This window comes from Eurosta solidaginis, chromosome 3 (genome assembly GCF_040869045.1).
Source record: "Eurosta solidaginis isolate ZX-2024a chromosome 3, ASM4086904v1, whole genome shotgun sequence".
NCBI classification, from domain to species: Eukaryota; Metazoa; Arthropoda; class Insecta; order Diptera; family Tephritidae; genus Eurosta; species Eurosta solidaginis.
This window is the reverse complement of record NC_090321.1, coordinates 288,507,290-288,521,941: the sequence shown is the minus strand read 5'-3', so window position 1 is coordinate 288,521,941 and position 14,652 is coordinate 288,507,290. Positions and strand designations below refer to the sequence as shown.

Genomic DNA, 14,652 nt, shown 5'->3' with positions numbered 1-14,652 from the left:
TGCTACATAAGTTAAGGCTTTTCATTGTTATCTTATGGCGATGCAAAAGCGTACCAACGCGGCAAAAAGACTTGTATATTACAGGCCTAATGGTTTAATATAAAATTTGTTCAGTGTAGAACACTTAGCCAGAATGAATACTGACTAATGATTGTAAGTATTTTTAAATGTTTGCATGTTTCATCGCTTTTTGAATGTGATGCAAAATGAGTGTACTTTGGCTCGACAGTTAATTCGCGTTATAACAGTTGTTCAGGCCACAAGAAAATGTTTCGTTCGGATAGAAAGATATGTATTTTCTTATTCACGTTGGCATTTATTCTTTCAGTTGTGCCCGCTCAACGAACTTATTTAACAAATAGTAACATAAACTTAGGCAATTTGGTTAAAAATTTATTAACAAATATGGAACAAAGTAAAGTTTGGGATGAAAATTTACATTTCGCTTTAATTTTCTCCGAATTCATAATTAAGCGTAAGTATGATAGTAATTCATATGTATATTAAGCTGTCCGTTACAAAGTTGTTTGATTTGTCGCACGGAAAGACAATATCTTCATTAATGTGAGTTTTTTCACTTAATAAATAAGTATTAGACTAACGATAATCAGTTGTTTCATGTAAATCTTCTGCACCCGTAATGCATATGTTTTTTTTTTTTTTTAATTTCCATATTTCAAGAAAAAAAGTATAGATACATACATACATACATAAGGAGGTAAGAGGGGGGGAGGGGGGGGGGGGGGTTGAGGGACTCGCGTAACCTTATAAATGCCTTATAAAGTGTGTAAACGTATAAGTTTATCTAGTGCGTAAATGAGCTGTCAAATTTTGTATGAAAAATCATTTACATAATTTGTATAAATTTACGCGTACATTTCATTGTGTAAACGCGGTAAACTCAAACGAATGCAACCTTGCAGACATTACAGCAGGCATTTTCATCAGAAATCTCCAAAATCAGCAAGTAAAGACGTTTTAGTTTTGATTTTTCACTTAATCTTGGCATTTGTTAATTTGTATAACAATCAAAAAAATTTTGTTTGGCAATAATACAGCTGATAAACAATCAAGTTTATCAAGAATATTAACTAGGTGCGTTCATATAACAGTGTGTGTAAATGGATATAATTTTACACCTTATAAGTTTATATACTTTCATGAGTCCCCCTATATTAACTGCTTAATATACACACCGGCCGTGTTCCGCCTACCACACCGAAGACAAGGGTCAAGCCCCGGGTAACATAAGTACGTAAGCCACGTCAAATATATTGCACTTAATTTTTTGTCATTTATAGAACTCCACTGTGAATATTTCGTGTTTAAAATTTGGCTATGTTATTGGTTGACAAACTGTTATTATTTTGATAGTGAAATCTACAATTTCATTGCTAAAAAGTATTTGTGTCACTCGTCTCACTTTACTCCGCGTACGTGCTGTCAGGGGAAAATGGCGTACGTCGCGACTGTGACGTATTGTTACTGTGCAAGCAAGTTGTTTTTTCAGCCCAGAGTTAATACAAAACATTTGTCAACAATCCACGAGTTTAATTCCTCATGTCATGTTTTATACTGACTCCGAACAGCATCTGCAAGGAAGATGAGTTTTTACTGAGAAGTTTCACGCTTAGACAAAACTTATTTCTAAATTTCTGATTTTGCTTTGCACGCGGGTTGATCGTAGGAGCCTCGGTGTAGTGGGCGGACCACGCTAACACCACACCACGGCGGCTACGTCTTCTCTTAATCTCGCCCAATCTAATTGGGAAGTCTACGGAGAGGACTTCGAGGGGTGCGCCCTTTTTAGCTAGTTCATCCGCCTTTTCATTCCCATCTATTCCCATATGCCCTCGGACCCAATATAGATGTACGCTTTTCCCCGTCCCGATTCTTTCCAGGGATTGCTCTCTCGCTAAGACACTCTAACACACTTTTAGATATTGTGGTATGCGAGATTATTGCCTTAATTGCTGCATGGCTGTCAAAATAAAAGTTGACGCTGTTTTAGTTTAAGCTATTTTCATATATATAAATATATAAATCATCAATTAAGCTATTTTCTTCCAGTATTTCTACTGTTTTGGTTACGGCTACTACTTCCGCCTGTAAAACGCTACAGTGATCTAGCAGCTAGTAGGATCTGTTTATTTCCGCATCAGCAGACCCTACCCCTTCCACTCCTTTGAAACCATCAGTGTACATGTGTATCGCCTCGCCTGTTCGTCCTTTAATTGATTACGCTATACTGCTATGGCCGTATGGTCTGTACTAAAGTTGCCCTGACACACTGAGCCTTGTTGCAGTTGTTACGCTATGTTCTCTGCCACCATGTCTACAGGTGGAATATACAGAATATCATACAGTGGGCTCCCTTAATGCTTATCATTGATAGTTTGCATTCCCCTCATAATTTTTTGAAATAGGTTCTTTTGTGTAGCTGTCCACCAAACAACGAGCCATAGTATAGGATAGGCTTTAAAATCGCTGTAAATACCCAATGAGGAAGGGTAATAGACTCTATGTACACCCAGCATTCTTTTACATGAATAAATGCCGTCGAGGCCGTCTTCACTCTCTCTTCCACGATAACTTACTGTATAGTATAACTCCTAGATATTTCAGGGTCACCCCTTCTTTTTTTTTTATTTATTTTTATGCAGTGCCGTGTCTACCGACTTGCCTTTGGTGTACGCATGTTTTGTTGTGGATAGCAGTTTTTCATCCACGTTGTACTTTTTGTACACATCTATCAGTCTCAAAGGTTTTGGGCAGAAATGATGTTAAGCTGATGAGCCTGGAGTCTTTGGGGTATATATGGCCGAGCGTCCCAGACTTTGGTAGGAAGGCTACACAGGCATCTCCCAAGAGTGTGGTATGTGATTCATGCGCTCATCGAATATTATTATTTCAAGCCATTCCACGACCGATCTACTCGAAATGTAACGTGGCTGGGAGTACATCATCTGGGCTCGGAGATTTAAGCTTAGGCAAGGTCTTGACCGCCTGTTCGCTCTTGGTACTGGTCGTGTACGTCGTGTCTGTTGGCTCTTCTGGATCATCTTCCGATGGGAAAGGTATGTCAAAAAGCACCTCAAGGGACTCCTCACTATTACGGGACCATTCCCCGTTCTCTTTATTTTTTAGTCCATGGACTATGTTTCCTCTTGCCAGGACTTTCATCAACAGCGCTGTTTCGCTGGAGCACTCGATGTCCTTTTACTTGTATTCTAAGGAGCCGAACGAATTAAAAAAAAATCGCATGCTGGTGTAGTTTCCCCAACGGAAGTCCCTTTTTATCTCGCTAGGCGAGTAGGGTCTCGAGATATAGGCCAAAACGTGGACCCGGATACCAATAAAATGTGTTTAAACACTATGGATATCAAACGAAAGCTGTTGATGACAGCTTTAAAGTAAAGTAATTTTTATTGTGTTATTCGGTATTGTTGCATCAGCCGAAATAAAGACATGAATTGATAATACCTCCATACATATTGTGGCGAATATTAGCAGTTCTATATATCTATGCTGCTACTAAATAAATAAATGTACAATAACAATAAAGCAAGCAGCCTCACTTATGTACATGAACACATCAATCATCATTTACGCCCATACATAGACGAATTGAGCAAGACTGCTATTTGGTTCTGCAGACATAATCCCTTATATGCGGAATTAATACTTAAGGAACGAGGATTCGTATGCGGTAAGATTGATGGCATTTACGTTTACAGTTGCTATATACCACCTAGTACGCCGCTGGACGCGTTCGAAGAAATCGTCGGGAAAATAGCCATGGATGCGACGTTGCGGGAGCGTTTTGTCATCGCGGGAGACTTTAATGCATGGGCTATAGAGTGGGGCGCACAGAGAACATCTCCCAAAGGGAGGGCTCTGCTCGAAGCATTTGCTTGCCTTGATGTAGCGCTCCTTAACGTGGTTGGGCAAAACACCTTCTTAAGAAATGGGTTCGGCTCCGTAATCGACATAACGTTTGTCAGCGCCAATCTCTACAGGTTGGCTGAGTAGAAAATCAGTGATTGCTATACCTAAAGCGATCACTCAGCGATTGTGGTGGACATCAACCTCGAGGGGGGAGGGCGGCCCACTATACAGCCACCCCTAAAAAACAGAGGTTGGAATATCAATACTTTCGACCCCGACATATTCAAGCTAATGTTGACAACAGTCGAACATAGAGGAAGTGCTAACGACATGGCGAATAAATTAATGGCGGATATTAGAGCAGCATGCGATGCGTCAATGACGAGAAAGCCCAAGCGCAAACAACATTGTTCCACATTTTGTTGGAACGAGCGCATACACTCCCTAAGGAGAGAGTGTATTCAGGCTAGGAGGCGCTATCAACGAGCCAGAGGGAGACCGGAATTTCTAGAGTGCAGAGCTACCTACAAAAGAGCGCGACTCGGACTTAAGAGAGCAATAAAAGATAGTAAGCGCGAATGCTTTCTCAAGCTTTGCGATGACGTCGAGAATGACCCTTGGGGCACAGCTTATAAATTGGTTTTTAAGAAATTGAAACACAAAGGAGAGGCGATGCCAACATGCCCCTCTTTTCTCAGAAACGTGGTAGATACTTTATTTCCCACGCAAAGGGAGCTAGTTTCTCCCACATCAGGCGCCGTACTATACTCATTTGACGAGGTTACCGTCGTCGAGGTCCTTCAGCGGTGAATAGACTGCAAGACCGCAAGTCTCCTGGCCCAGACGGGGTACCAAACAGAGCACTCAAACTAGCTCTCACTTATAACACGCCAACATTTGCGGAACTATTTAATGCATGCTTGGCTGAGGGGACATTTCCTAAAATATGGAAACGACAAAAGCTGGTCCTGCTGCCAAAGTTTGGTAAAAATACGGCGGAACCATCTAGCTACAGGCCCATTTGCCTGCTCGACTCCGCCGGTAAGGTTCTTGAGCGAGTCCTCTATAATCGACTCGAAAAAGAAATTGAAGATGTGGGCGGTATTTCCGATAACCAGTTTGGGTTTAGGAAAGGAAGATCTACCATCCAAGCTGCGAACATGGCGAAGGAAGTGGCCCAAGAAGCCATAAGTGGCACCCCATGGCTCGAAGGCTCTAAGGAATATTGCCTTATCGTTACTTTAGATGTAAAAAATTCCTTCAACACTGCCAATTGGGCAAAAATTCTAGACACGCTGGAGCAGATAGGCATATTCCTTTACCTGCGTAGGATCATACGCAGCTACTTTGAAGGTAGAGTGCTGGAATATGAAACGGCTGCTGGAGTAGAAAAGCTTCACGTCACAGGCGGTGTTCCTCAAGGCTCCGTGCTCGGTCCACTGCTTTGGAATATTATGTACGACGGAGTATTTCGACTCGAGGTACCCAATGTGGTGAAAATTATCGGCTTCGCGGACGATATCGCATTGGTAATCACCGCCAAGCACCTAGGCGAAATATGCGCCAAATCTAATACAAGCATAGCGATGGTTCAATCGTGGCTTACAAAAAATGGACTGCAGCTGGCGGAACAAAAAACAGAGGCTGTACTCATATCAAGTAGGAAAAGGGTGGAGCAGGTCACTATAAGAATCGGCCGCCATGACATCGACACGCTGCCTGCAATAAAATACTTGGGGGTTGTGATAGACAGGAGGTTGTCATTCAAATCCCACTTAGAGTATGCCAATGGAAAGGTAGCAAAAACCGTAGCAGCATTATCTAGGATAATGATAAATGCAAGAGGACCAAAGCAACGTCGGCGTCAACTTCTGGCTGGCGTTGTAAAAGGCCAAATACTCTACGGGGCTCCTGTTTGGCATCAGGCCACGGAGTATAAATCATACTTCCGCGGGGTAAAGTCGACTTACCGCCTGTGTGTACTACGCGTCTGTAGCGCCTTTAAAACTGTCTCTGACGACGCAGCACTAATCATCGCAGGAATGTGTCCTATAGACATATTAGCAAAAGAAGCAGCGACGATTTATCGGGATCAAAGCTCACGTAACGGAGCACGAGAGCGAAGCGTGCAGAACTGGCAGCTCAGGTGGAATGCCTCAACAAATGGTCGCTGGACACACCGATGTATCCCAGATATAAATATATGGATATCTAGAAAGCACGGCGAGATAGATTTCTACCTCACATAGTTTCTGAGTGGTCACGGATGCTTTAAGGAATATTTGCACCGATTCAATCACGAGCCTAACAACATATGCGATCACTGCGGCGGCGATACAGTAGAAGATGTTTACCATGTATTTTTCGAGTGTCCTAGGTTCTATAGCTCGAGATGCAAACTGTGCAGAATATTTGGAGAGGATTACACTCCTGAAACAATTGTTGGATGCATGCTACAAAGCAAGGTAAAATGGTCCGCGGCATGCGATGTAATAGCGGAAATAATGAAGTGTCTACGAAGTCTTGAAAGACTACGGCGCAGCAGCGAACATTGAACAGTCGAGTTGTGTGGGTGAATAACAAATTGCTAAGGTGGAGGGGATCGAGCTGAGCACGTATTGGATGCAAGGCCTCCGTACAATTAGCGGCGTGAGAATGATAAAATAAGAAAATACCGTAATATATGTAGGCAATGTAATAGTAAACCAGGCGACGGATTGGAGACAAGGCCTCTTCAACCGTTCGAATACTGCCCCAGGTGAAGGAATAAAGCACGGATTGGAGACACGGCCTCTTCAACCGTGCGACCAAAAGCAGTCAACATACACGCAACGACAAACCTACGGATTGGAGACAAGGCCTCTCCAACTGTAGAAACAAACGAGTATGAGGGTAAACGTCTCACATGTAATCAGAGTTTATACTCGGATTGGAGAGAAGGCCTCTTCAACCGGTGGAAGTACGAGGAAAGCCCCGTTAAGTATTCTGGAAAAAAAAAATAATTAAATGAAAAACGGAAAAACCTATTGAAATAAAAAAAAAAAAATTCTATTTATACATATATAAAAAACAAAACCCTACAATACAAGTAGTCGAACGCACAAGCATGCCACAAGCACTATATGCACAGTGTTTAAGGTAGGCTTGGAAATATTCGTAGAAGTGGTATGCGTCAAGCCCATTCAGGTAGTAAGCAGGGCGTGTCAGTCCCAGTGTTAACCATACCGCGGCACTATCTAATTACAGCAAAGTGACCCCGACAGACGTAGAGCTTAGTGCTCAACCTACCTCCCGACGGAATACTTGACGGTAGTACCGGGGGGTAAATGGTACTCAGACGGTAGGAGGTTTAGTGCGGTTAAAGTCCCACACTGACTATGAGGCTTTCGATGCTTCCTCCTGGTAAAAAAGAAAAAAAAAAAAAAAAAAAAAAACATAGAAGGCGAAGAACAACCAGCAGCTAAAAGCAAAGAAGTTATCTACATACGCATATGTAGTTATCAGCTAAGAGTTTTTACTCACACATACACACGCATATAACTTAATAACCAAGCAGGTGATACAACTGTTCTAGAAGGTGGACGTCTAGACCTTGGGAGAAATATGCGAAAGAACTATCTGTTGCCACTTTCGCATAACTAATCAGTTTGATTTAAACACGCTATTAGTTGTGAAGTATAATTGTGAAGTACTACTCCCAAAGTAGTCTAAATATATACCATTGTGTAATACTGAATATTGGAGGTATTTAATCGACAGTTCAGCTATTCGAACGTTAGTAGAAGGTGCATAATTATCAGGAAATCTTCAAAATTCGTTACAATATGTACATTCAATTTCAGAGTGAGACCGAAAAAAGCTTCTTAAAATTTATGCAGATAGACTAAATTTAGAGCAGAACACCGTCTGCCGGGTCTGCTAGTACATAGTATATATCTTGGATGACTTATTTTTTTCTAAGCTTTTTTTCCATACTTATTGAGATTTCTGTTATTTTTTTAAAAACAATCAAAATAAATTGTTGGTTACTTTTGTAGCCTTCTACGTTTATGTTTTGCTAATTTTATGAGCTTAAAGGTCGTAGGTAAAATATAACACAATGTTTAAAATTTCATTGGTTTTTAATTTGTCAAAATAACGTTCACATACATTCAAACCTTACCTTACAATGCACATGAAAGAAAGCAGCGTTCAGAAATTATTCCGCTAGCAGCATACGTATTTAAGATCACCAAATCATAATGTTGGATGACAACATATTTTTGTTCTATGGTTCGTATCCCTACATATATTTGTTTGTGCATATTTTTGTTTACACTGCGGTACTTTAAATTGTATAAATTTTTGATGTTTATTTTACTTTTGTTTTTGAACATATTGTAACGAATTTAGTGAAATTCCGCTTATTTGCGAACTTCTGTCTACGTTCGTATCGCTAAACTGTTAAATAAAACACTCCAATATTCTGTATTACAAAATGGTCTTTATTATACTACTCTGAAAGTACATCGCAATTAAACTTCACTTCGCAACTGATAGCGTGCTTAAATCAAACTGTTTACGGACTACTCAGCTTCTGCTGCCTTTATACTCTCTGTCCAAATGTCTAGACGTTTCTTCTTCTAGAATTCTCTACGTGATCACCAGCCATAAGCGCGTGAATTTGTAGTGTGTAATATGCGTGTGTATATGTGAGCGAAGTAGTAGCTGATGCTGACATGCGCTTGTATGTATGTGTGTACATGATGATTAATTTGTTTACGTACATACAAGTGCGGCAGCTTGCTTTATTGTTGTTGTGGCTTTATTTACTTAGTATCAGATTAGTGATGTATCACTTAGTGTCACTAATATTCGTCACAATATGCTCAATAGATGAAGCATTATCACATGTGTAAGTTGTGTTTCGTTTATATGTATACCTAGTTGTATAAATAATTTTTAATGACCATATATCCAAAATTAATGTTCCCTTTTATATATTTGTGTTTACCAACAGTCCTGAAGATGGCTTCAGATTGAAGCCGAAATATCGAGAAATTAAAGACCAATGCAACTTTAAACCTTGTGTTTTATTTTACCTACGGCCTTTAAGCTCATAAAATTAACACAATAAAAAAAATTGTATTTGGGTTGTCTGAAATTTTCTCAATATTAACTTTTTTTCTCATTATCAGCAAACCTTTTCGCAATATCAAGTTATACTTCTCAATTTGTTTTTCCTCGATATAAAATTTGTTTGGAATGGAGTTGCGTGCTGCTTCATCCAATGCACTTTCGAGTTCTGTAATCTTTCCCCGAATGCTCATTAACTTGGAAATCACGAAAATGGCTACATATGCAATATGTTTATGCAGGAAATAGTGAAAACCGAAAAATGCTACATAACACCTTCCATACTTGCCTATATTCATAGTATGGAATATAATTAAGCTAATATTTTATATATTTATTTGAATATAGTTTGCATTAACTTTATTACAGAAAAGGTGCGTTTTTATGAGCCGACCCGTCATGAAAACCAATTATATGATCAAGTTTTGAAAAAAATTGTAGCTTTGAGAAATAAAATCATTAGCAAAACAGGCATTGGAAGATTGAGTGACATTTTGCAGAAGAACACGGTCGCTATAAGGCCGTCAGTTGTCGCTAATCAAATTAATACCGAGTTAGAATTCCGATCACTGGAGAAAAATTATGAAATTTTACAAAATTTTGGATTTCCTAATTCAACATTTTCCGGTGGGTAACAAATTCGAATGGATTTGCCTATTACACTAAACCTTTTAAATTGATTCAATTAATCAAATCAATTTCTTTTAAACATTTTTAAGATTATTGCCTGTTTCATATCAGCTCATTGGATGAATGTGATGCTATTGATATGGAATGTCTTCAAGTGATAAGCACAAATTCACCAACTTATGGCTATCAACGAATGCATCAGTATGTCTAATGTGATATAAAAAAGGGAATAATACATAAACTCAAACTACCTCAATCTTTTTAGAATATTGATTCTTTATGTACTGATGCATCACAGCTGTGCCAAACAATTTGCCTCACCTTTGGTTTATGAAATACTTTCAACACAACATTGTTCAAACGTTTTTCGAGAGCATAGAATTTTGGCATTCTCGCAATCTCAAGCACGTCGGGAGTTGTATATTGAACAGAGTAAGTGTGAACAAGTTAATATATCGCAGTGAGATGTACAAAGATTTGTAGGTAATTTACACAAATATATACCAAATACCAAAAATCTTTGAAAATAAACCCCTACGGTTTAACGATTTGCTTTACCAAATTCTATTTTAAATTTGTGTAAAAAGCAATGCTTGTAAACCAAGGTCCAGATAGAAGATTTGTAAAGTACTCAACTCAGCAAGGTAGAGTGTATTTTAGTTTAACTAATCACCGGCGATTAAAAAATATATAAATAGATAAACATCGCTGTATCGCCTATAACTAGTGTGTTTTACAAACACTGTCTGTTTGCGAAATTCTTAAAGCTTATAAACAAACGGATATAAGTTTAAACAAACAAATTTCTTGAATAGTGATGGAGTAATTTGGTGGGTCCTCACAGCAAGATGAAGTTGCTTAAACCAAGCCAACTTGGAATTATACTATTTAACGATCATGCTGTCAATAAAATTTAGTTAAAATACTAAAATGTTTAGGAGAAAAACGGAAAGAACCCTTCTGTAAAACTTGCCTTTTGGCGCTTATACCTACTTAGCTTACATATAACGTGATTATCTTCATTTTCGTACTTAACTCCTATCGTTAATTATATAACTAGATTCCCCGTACAAATTCTTTCCCTTCGATAATCGGTAATTATGACCAAATTTTAGAGATGCAAATTTTTGTTCATGAAAAAAATCCATCCTGCTAGTTCTTCAACTCGTTCCAGAAAGTCGTGGAGAGTCCCGTCGCCGTCATAATGAATATTCCAATGGCGCACCGTGGTTATTACTTCTGCATCGCTCATCTCGCTTGGCTGATTTCGCGCTACTTTGTGTTCTGTTGCCTTTGGTGCGTGGCCTTCTATAAGGATGGCAGGAGCGGTTTCCTCTGAAAATCTAACGGGCACTTTCTCTTTGGCGTCAACTTCCAGTTCTAGGTCTCTCAGCAGGTTCTCGGTTGATGCTCGTGCTCTTTTGGTTCGCACATAGGTACTCAGTGCGGCGCGTAGATCAGCTACGGTCTTTCCTTCCACGAAGATGCGGTGCAGCTTGCAATCTTCGACCAGTTTCTCTTTCTTAAGAAGATAAATCCAGCTGAGCGAGTCGGTGGTTAGCGTGTTTTGTTAGGTGTGTGTGACGATTGGTATGCTCGATGTGCTCGCTTCTACAGTGTTGGTGTCTGTTGATGCTTTTCCACTGTCGCCTGTGGAAGCGAGAATCTGCTCGGGCGCCATTTGTAAGGTGGGTTTCGTCGAAGGCTGGGGTAGCACTCAGCCAATCCAGAGTCGAAAAAGGACACCTATTTCCTTTTGAAATGAACACACGTCGATTTGTTTTTGGTATTTTGGTAAAACACACACACACACCGTTACAGAGAGGTAGACCTGGCCGAGGGATGGAAGGTGGACTGTAACCGAAGGTTGGTGAGTCGGTGGATTCCGACGGATCGGTGAATACGGCAGGTAGATCTTTGGGTCGATTTCCAAGCAACCGAAGGTTGGTGAAAGCGATACAAGTCCCTGGTTGACAAGTTGGTGGATTACGGCGGGTCGGTGAATATGGCTGGTGTATTCCGGTGAGTCGGTGGATACGGTAGGTGGATCGTTGAATCGATTTCCAAGCAACCGAAGGTTGGTGAAACCGATACAAGTCCCTGGTTGACAAGTTGGTGGATTACGGCGGGTCAGTGAATACGGCCGGTGAATCGGCGGACACGACAGGTGGATCGTTGTATCGACTTCCAAGCAACCGAAGGTTGGTGAAATCGGTACAACTCACTGGTTGACAAACTGGTGGATTACGGTGAGCCGGATGGTGGATCGATTTCCAAGCAACCAAAGGTTGGTGAAACCGATACACGTCACCAATTAATACGGTGGTGATTTCCGGCGAACAGGGAGTTAGTTACTGAACCCAATTTATTCGGTGGTACCTTCCCGTAGATGGGGAGATCACTCACCAGTGTCGGAGGGAAGCTGTGGGGTGGAAATTAAATCTCTTCACTCACTACTCCCTGGACACACAAAAAGGAAGCGACGAAGGTCGCCCACTTCGCACAGGATCGAAAGTACCAGACAAGATAATGGTATCCAATCACACGCATGGGGTGCGGATCTTACCTTGCTGAAGGTGGAGCTTTTAGTTCATCATGAAATGCAAATTATTTGTACTTAAGTCGAAGTGGATATGAAAAGGTTGAGAATTAAATGCCGTCTTAGCTAGACGATCGGTGCGCGAATGAAATGCTTGCCCATTATTACTTGCATTTAGCAGTGCCAGTCATTCGCTTGCAGCCAGCTGTTACAGTGGTGGCGTATGTAATAGGGACAGTGTATTGGTTACAGTGGGGTGCATGTAGAAAATACTTGTAATGCGGGTAAAACGGCATTACAAATTTCATTGGCCAGGTTAGTTGGAGATTTGAAGCAAAAATTTAGCGATTTTGGCGACGTTAATATTAAAATAATACCTATAATGCGTGATTATTAAAAGCACCAATTGAATGAGGCAACACAAATATCTACACAAAGAAATATTAAATAAAAAATACTCAAATGTACATTATAAATAACTGTAATCATATCCTTGAACTAATACAACTTTACATACATATGAATTCGTAATTCTAGGTGCATTATGTGGCCTATTTGGTTTTAAGGAGTTCCTTAATTGGGCAGAGATCCGTAAAGTGGTTTCCTGGGATACATTTGGAGTTTGTCATTGTGCCGTTGGAATACCAGTTTATCAAAACTCTAACGAAAACAATATATGCAAGTGTTCGGACCACTCGCACAGTGTGTCATTGTTGCTTTATGTCAATGCTATGCTGTTTTTATCTTAAGGCAATTGTCACGAAAAAATCATTTTACAGGAAATGGATGACAACAACTTGGAAAATAAAATTTATTTGGGTTGAACTATGGTGGGCGAAGTCGATCATATAGCATACAACTTAAATGCAGGATGAAATGAAAATATATAATTTCGTTGTTTATATTAAAGGATTTCTTTTAACCGTTTAAATTTACTAAATGTATGATTTTAAGGATTTATTAGCTTAGTTCAGAGTTGTTAAGGAATGCATTCTATTTGGAATCATTATTCCTTTGATTGCATCCTCAGAGGATTTCAATACTTTTTTCTTAGTCTCTAGTATTGAATATAAAATGTTTGTCATTATTCCTTCTTGCATTCCTCTATTTTTTTTAAATCCATGGATTGCATTCATTGGACAGCAATACTCGGAGGAATGCATTCCACAATCCTTTGCTTTCCTTTGTATGACTTAAACTACACTTATGTTTGTTTTGTTTAGTGATGGAATTGTTTTTATTAGTAAATTAAAAAAAAAAATACTAAATTTCATTTATATATGTTTGTTTGTAATAAAAGATTCATAAAAGCATAGTTTTTTTATGAGGTCGTTATACTTTGATGAGAAGTACTTGCAACTTATACATTTGCTTTTTTTGCCACATCAAATAGACTACAAAATAAACCAATTACAACTTGGCGCATGTTAAAATTCCTTCCAAATAACGCTGAACACAAAGCTCGAACTCCATCGCAATTTTAGTAAATCTGTTGTTGCATTTCTGAGATAACAAAAATTCTACAGTACCAACAACTACAGTCGAATGCGCTTTCGTCAGATTTTGCTTCTTTCAATAATGAAATAACAAAAACTAAAATAAGAGAATTTAACTGTTCATATTGGTTTAAACGGTTAAACTCTCAGAGCAAATCTTTTCTTTTAACAGTAGTTTAAGTTTGCACTGAAAAACTGGGCTTATAATTCAATAGTTTGCTTTTCTGGCTGTAAATGTTGAATTATGTTTACTTTATATAAAAATATATGGTTAAAATACCATTATTTACTTACGGAATGATTATGAATTTTGTTATTCTATAAGAGCAATACTTTAAAATTTTATTATTCCACATGAGGAATGCAGAAAGGAATAATTGGTCCGGACTTACAAAGAGGAATAATGACTAAAAAAATTTACATATTCATTATTCCAAAATAAATAATACAGACTGCAGTCCAAGAATGGAAATGCATGGATTGAATTCTGGCTCAGTGCAGTGGTGCCACTTTCCTAGATGTTCTGGTCTCCGAGACGGCAACCCCCCGACGGGTTTCATCGCGCCATGTTGTCAGGTCGCAAACCCAAATCATCCGGGTAACCCAATGCTTGCCCAAGGACGCCCAGTCCCAGGGCCACAACAGCAATTGCGTCCTGGCCTTCCACAACCCAGGCGTATTCACCCGTCACTTACCCCCAGAGTGGCGGCGTCGCCCCTTATGCACTTCAGAATTCTGCAGTTAATCTGTAATGGACTAACTGGGAAGATTACGGAGATAGTCGATTTCATGAAGCGGCACAACATCCGCATTGCTGCGATTCAAGAGACTAAACTCACAGCAGGATCTGCATTGCAGACCTGCTCTGGGTATAATGTCCACAGGAAAGACCGCAAGAGCGGAAATGGAGGCGGCCTCGCGTTTATCATACACCAGTCTGTGCAATATTATTTATTTGATCCTGGCATCGACCGCAGGGACAAT

The 14,652-nt window shown here is 39.6% G+C and overlaps 1 protein-coding gene across 1 annotated transcript; it reads left to right on the top strand.

Annotated features, from left to right (window-relative positions):
• The first annotated feature begins 215 nt into the window (after nucleotides 1–215).
• Nucleotides 216–13,487, top strand: LOC137245821 (uncharacterized). Its single transcript, XM_067777028.1, has 5 exons — nucleotides 216–475; nucleotides 9,373–9,630; nucleotides 9,723–9,834; nucleotides 9,899–10,065; nucleotides 12,710–13,487. Exons 1-5 carry the CDS (start codon nucleotides 268–270, stop codon nucleotides 12,919–12,921), a joined length of 957 nt encoding a protein of 318 aa, XP_067633129.1. The 5' UTR covers nucleotides 216–267; the 3' UTR covers nucleotides 12,922–13,487.
• Nucleotides 13,488–14,652: the final 1,165 nt, after the last annotated feature.

Coding starts and splice junctions, on each gene's coding strand:
- LOC137245821 (XM_067777028.1), top strand. CDS start 268: ATGTTTCGTTCGGATAGAAAGATATGTATTTTCTTATTCACGTTGGCA. Junction 9,631..9,722: donor TCCTAATTCAACATTTTCCG/GTGGGTAACAAA, acceptor AACATTTTTAAG/ATTATTGCCTGTTTCATATC. Junction 10,066..12,709: donor GGAGTTGTATATTGAACAGA/GTAAGTGTGAAC, acceptor TCGTAATTCTAG/GTGCATTATGTGGCCTATTT.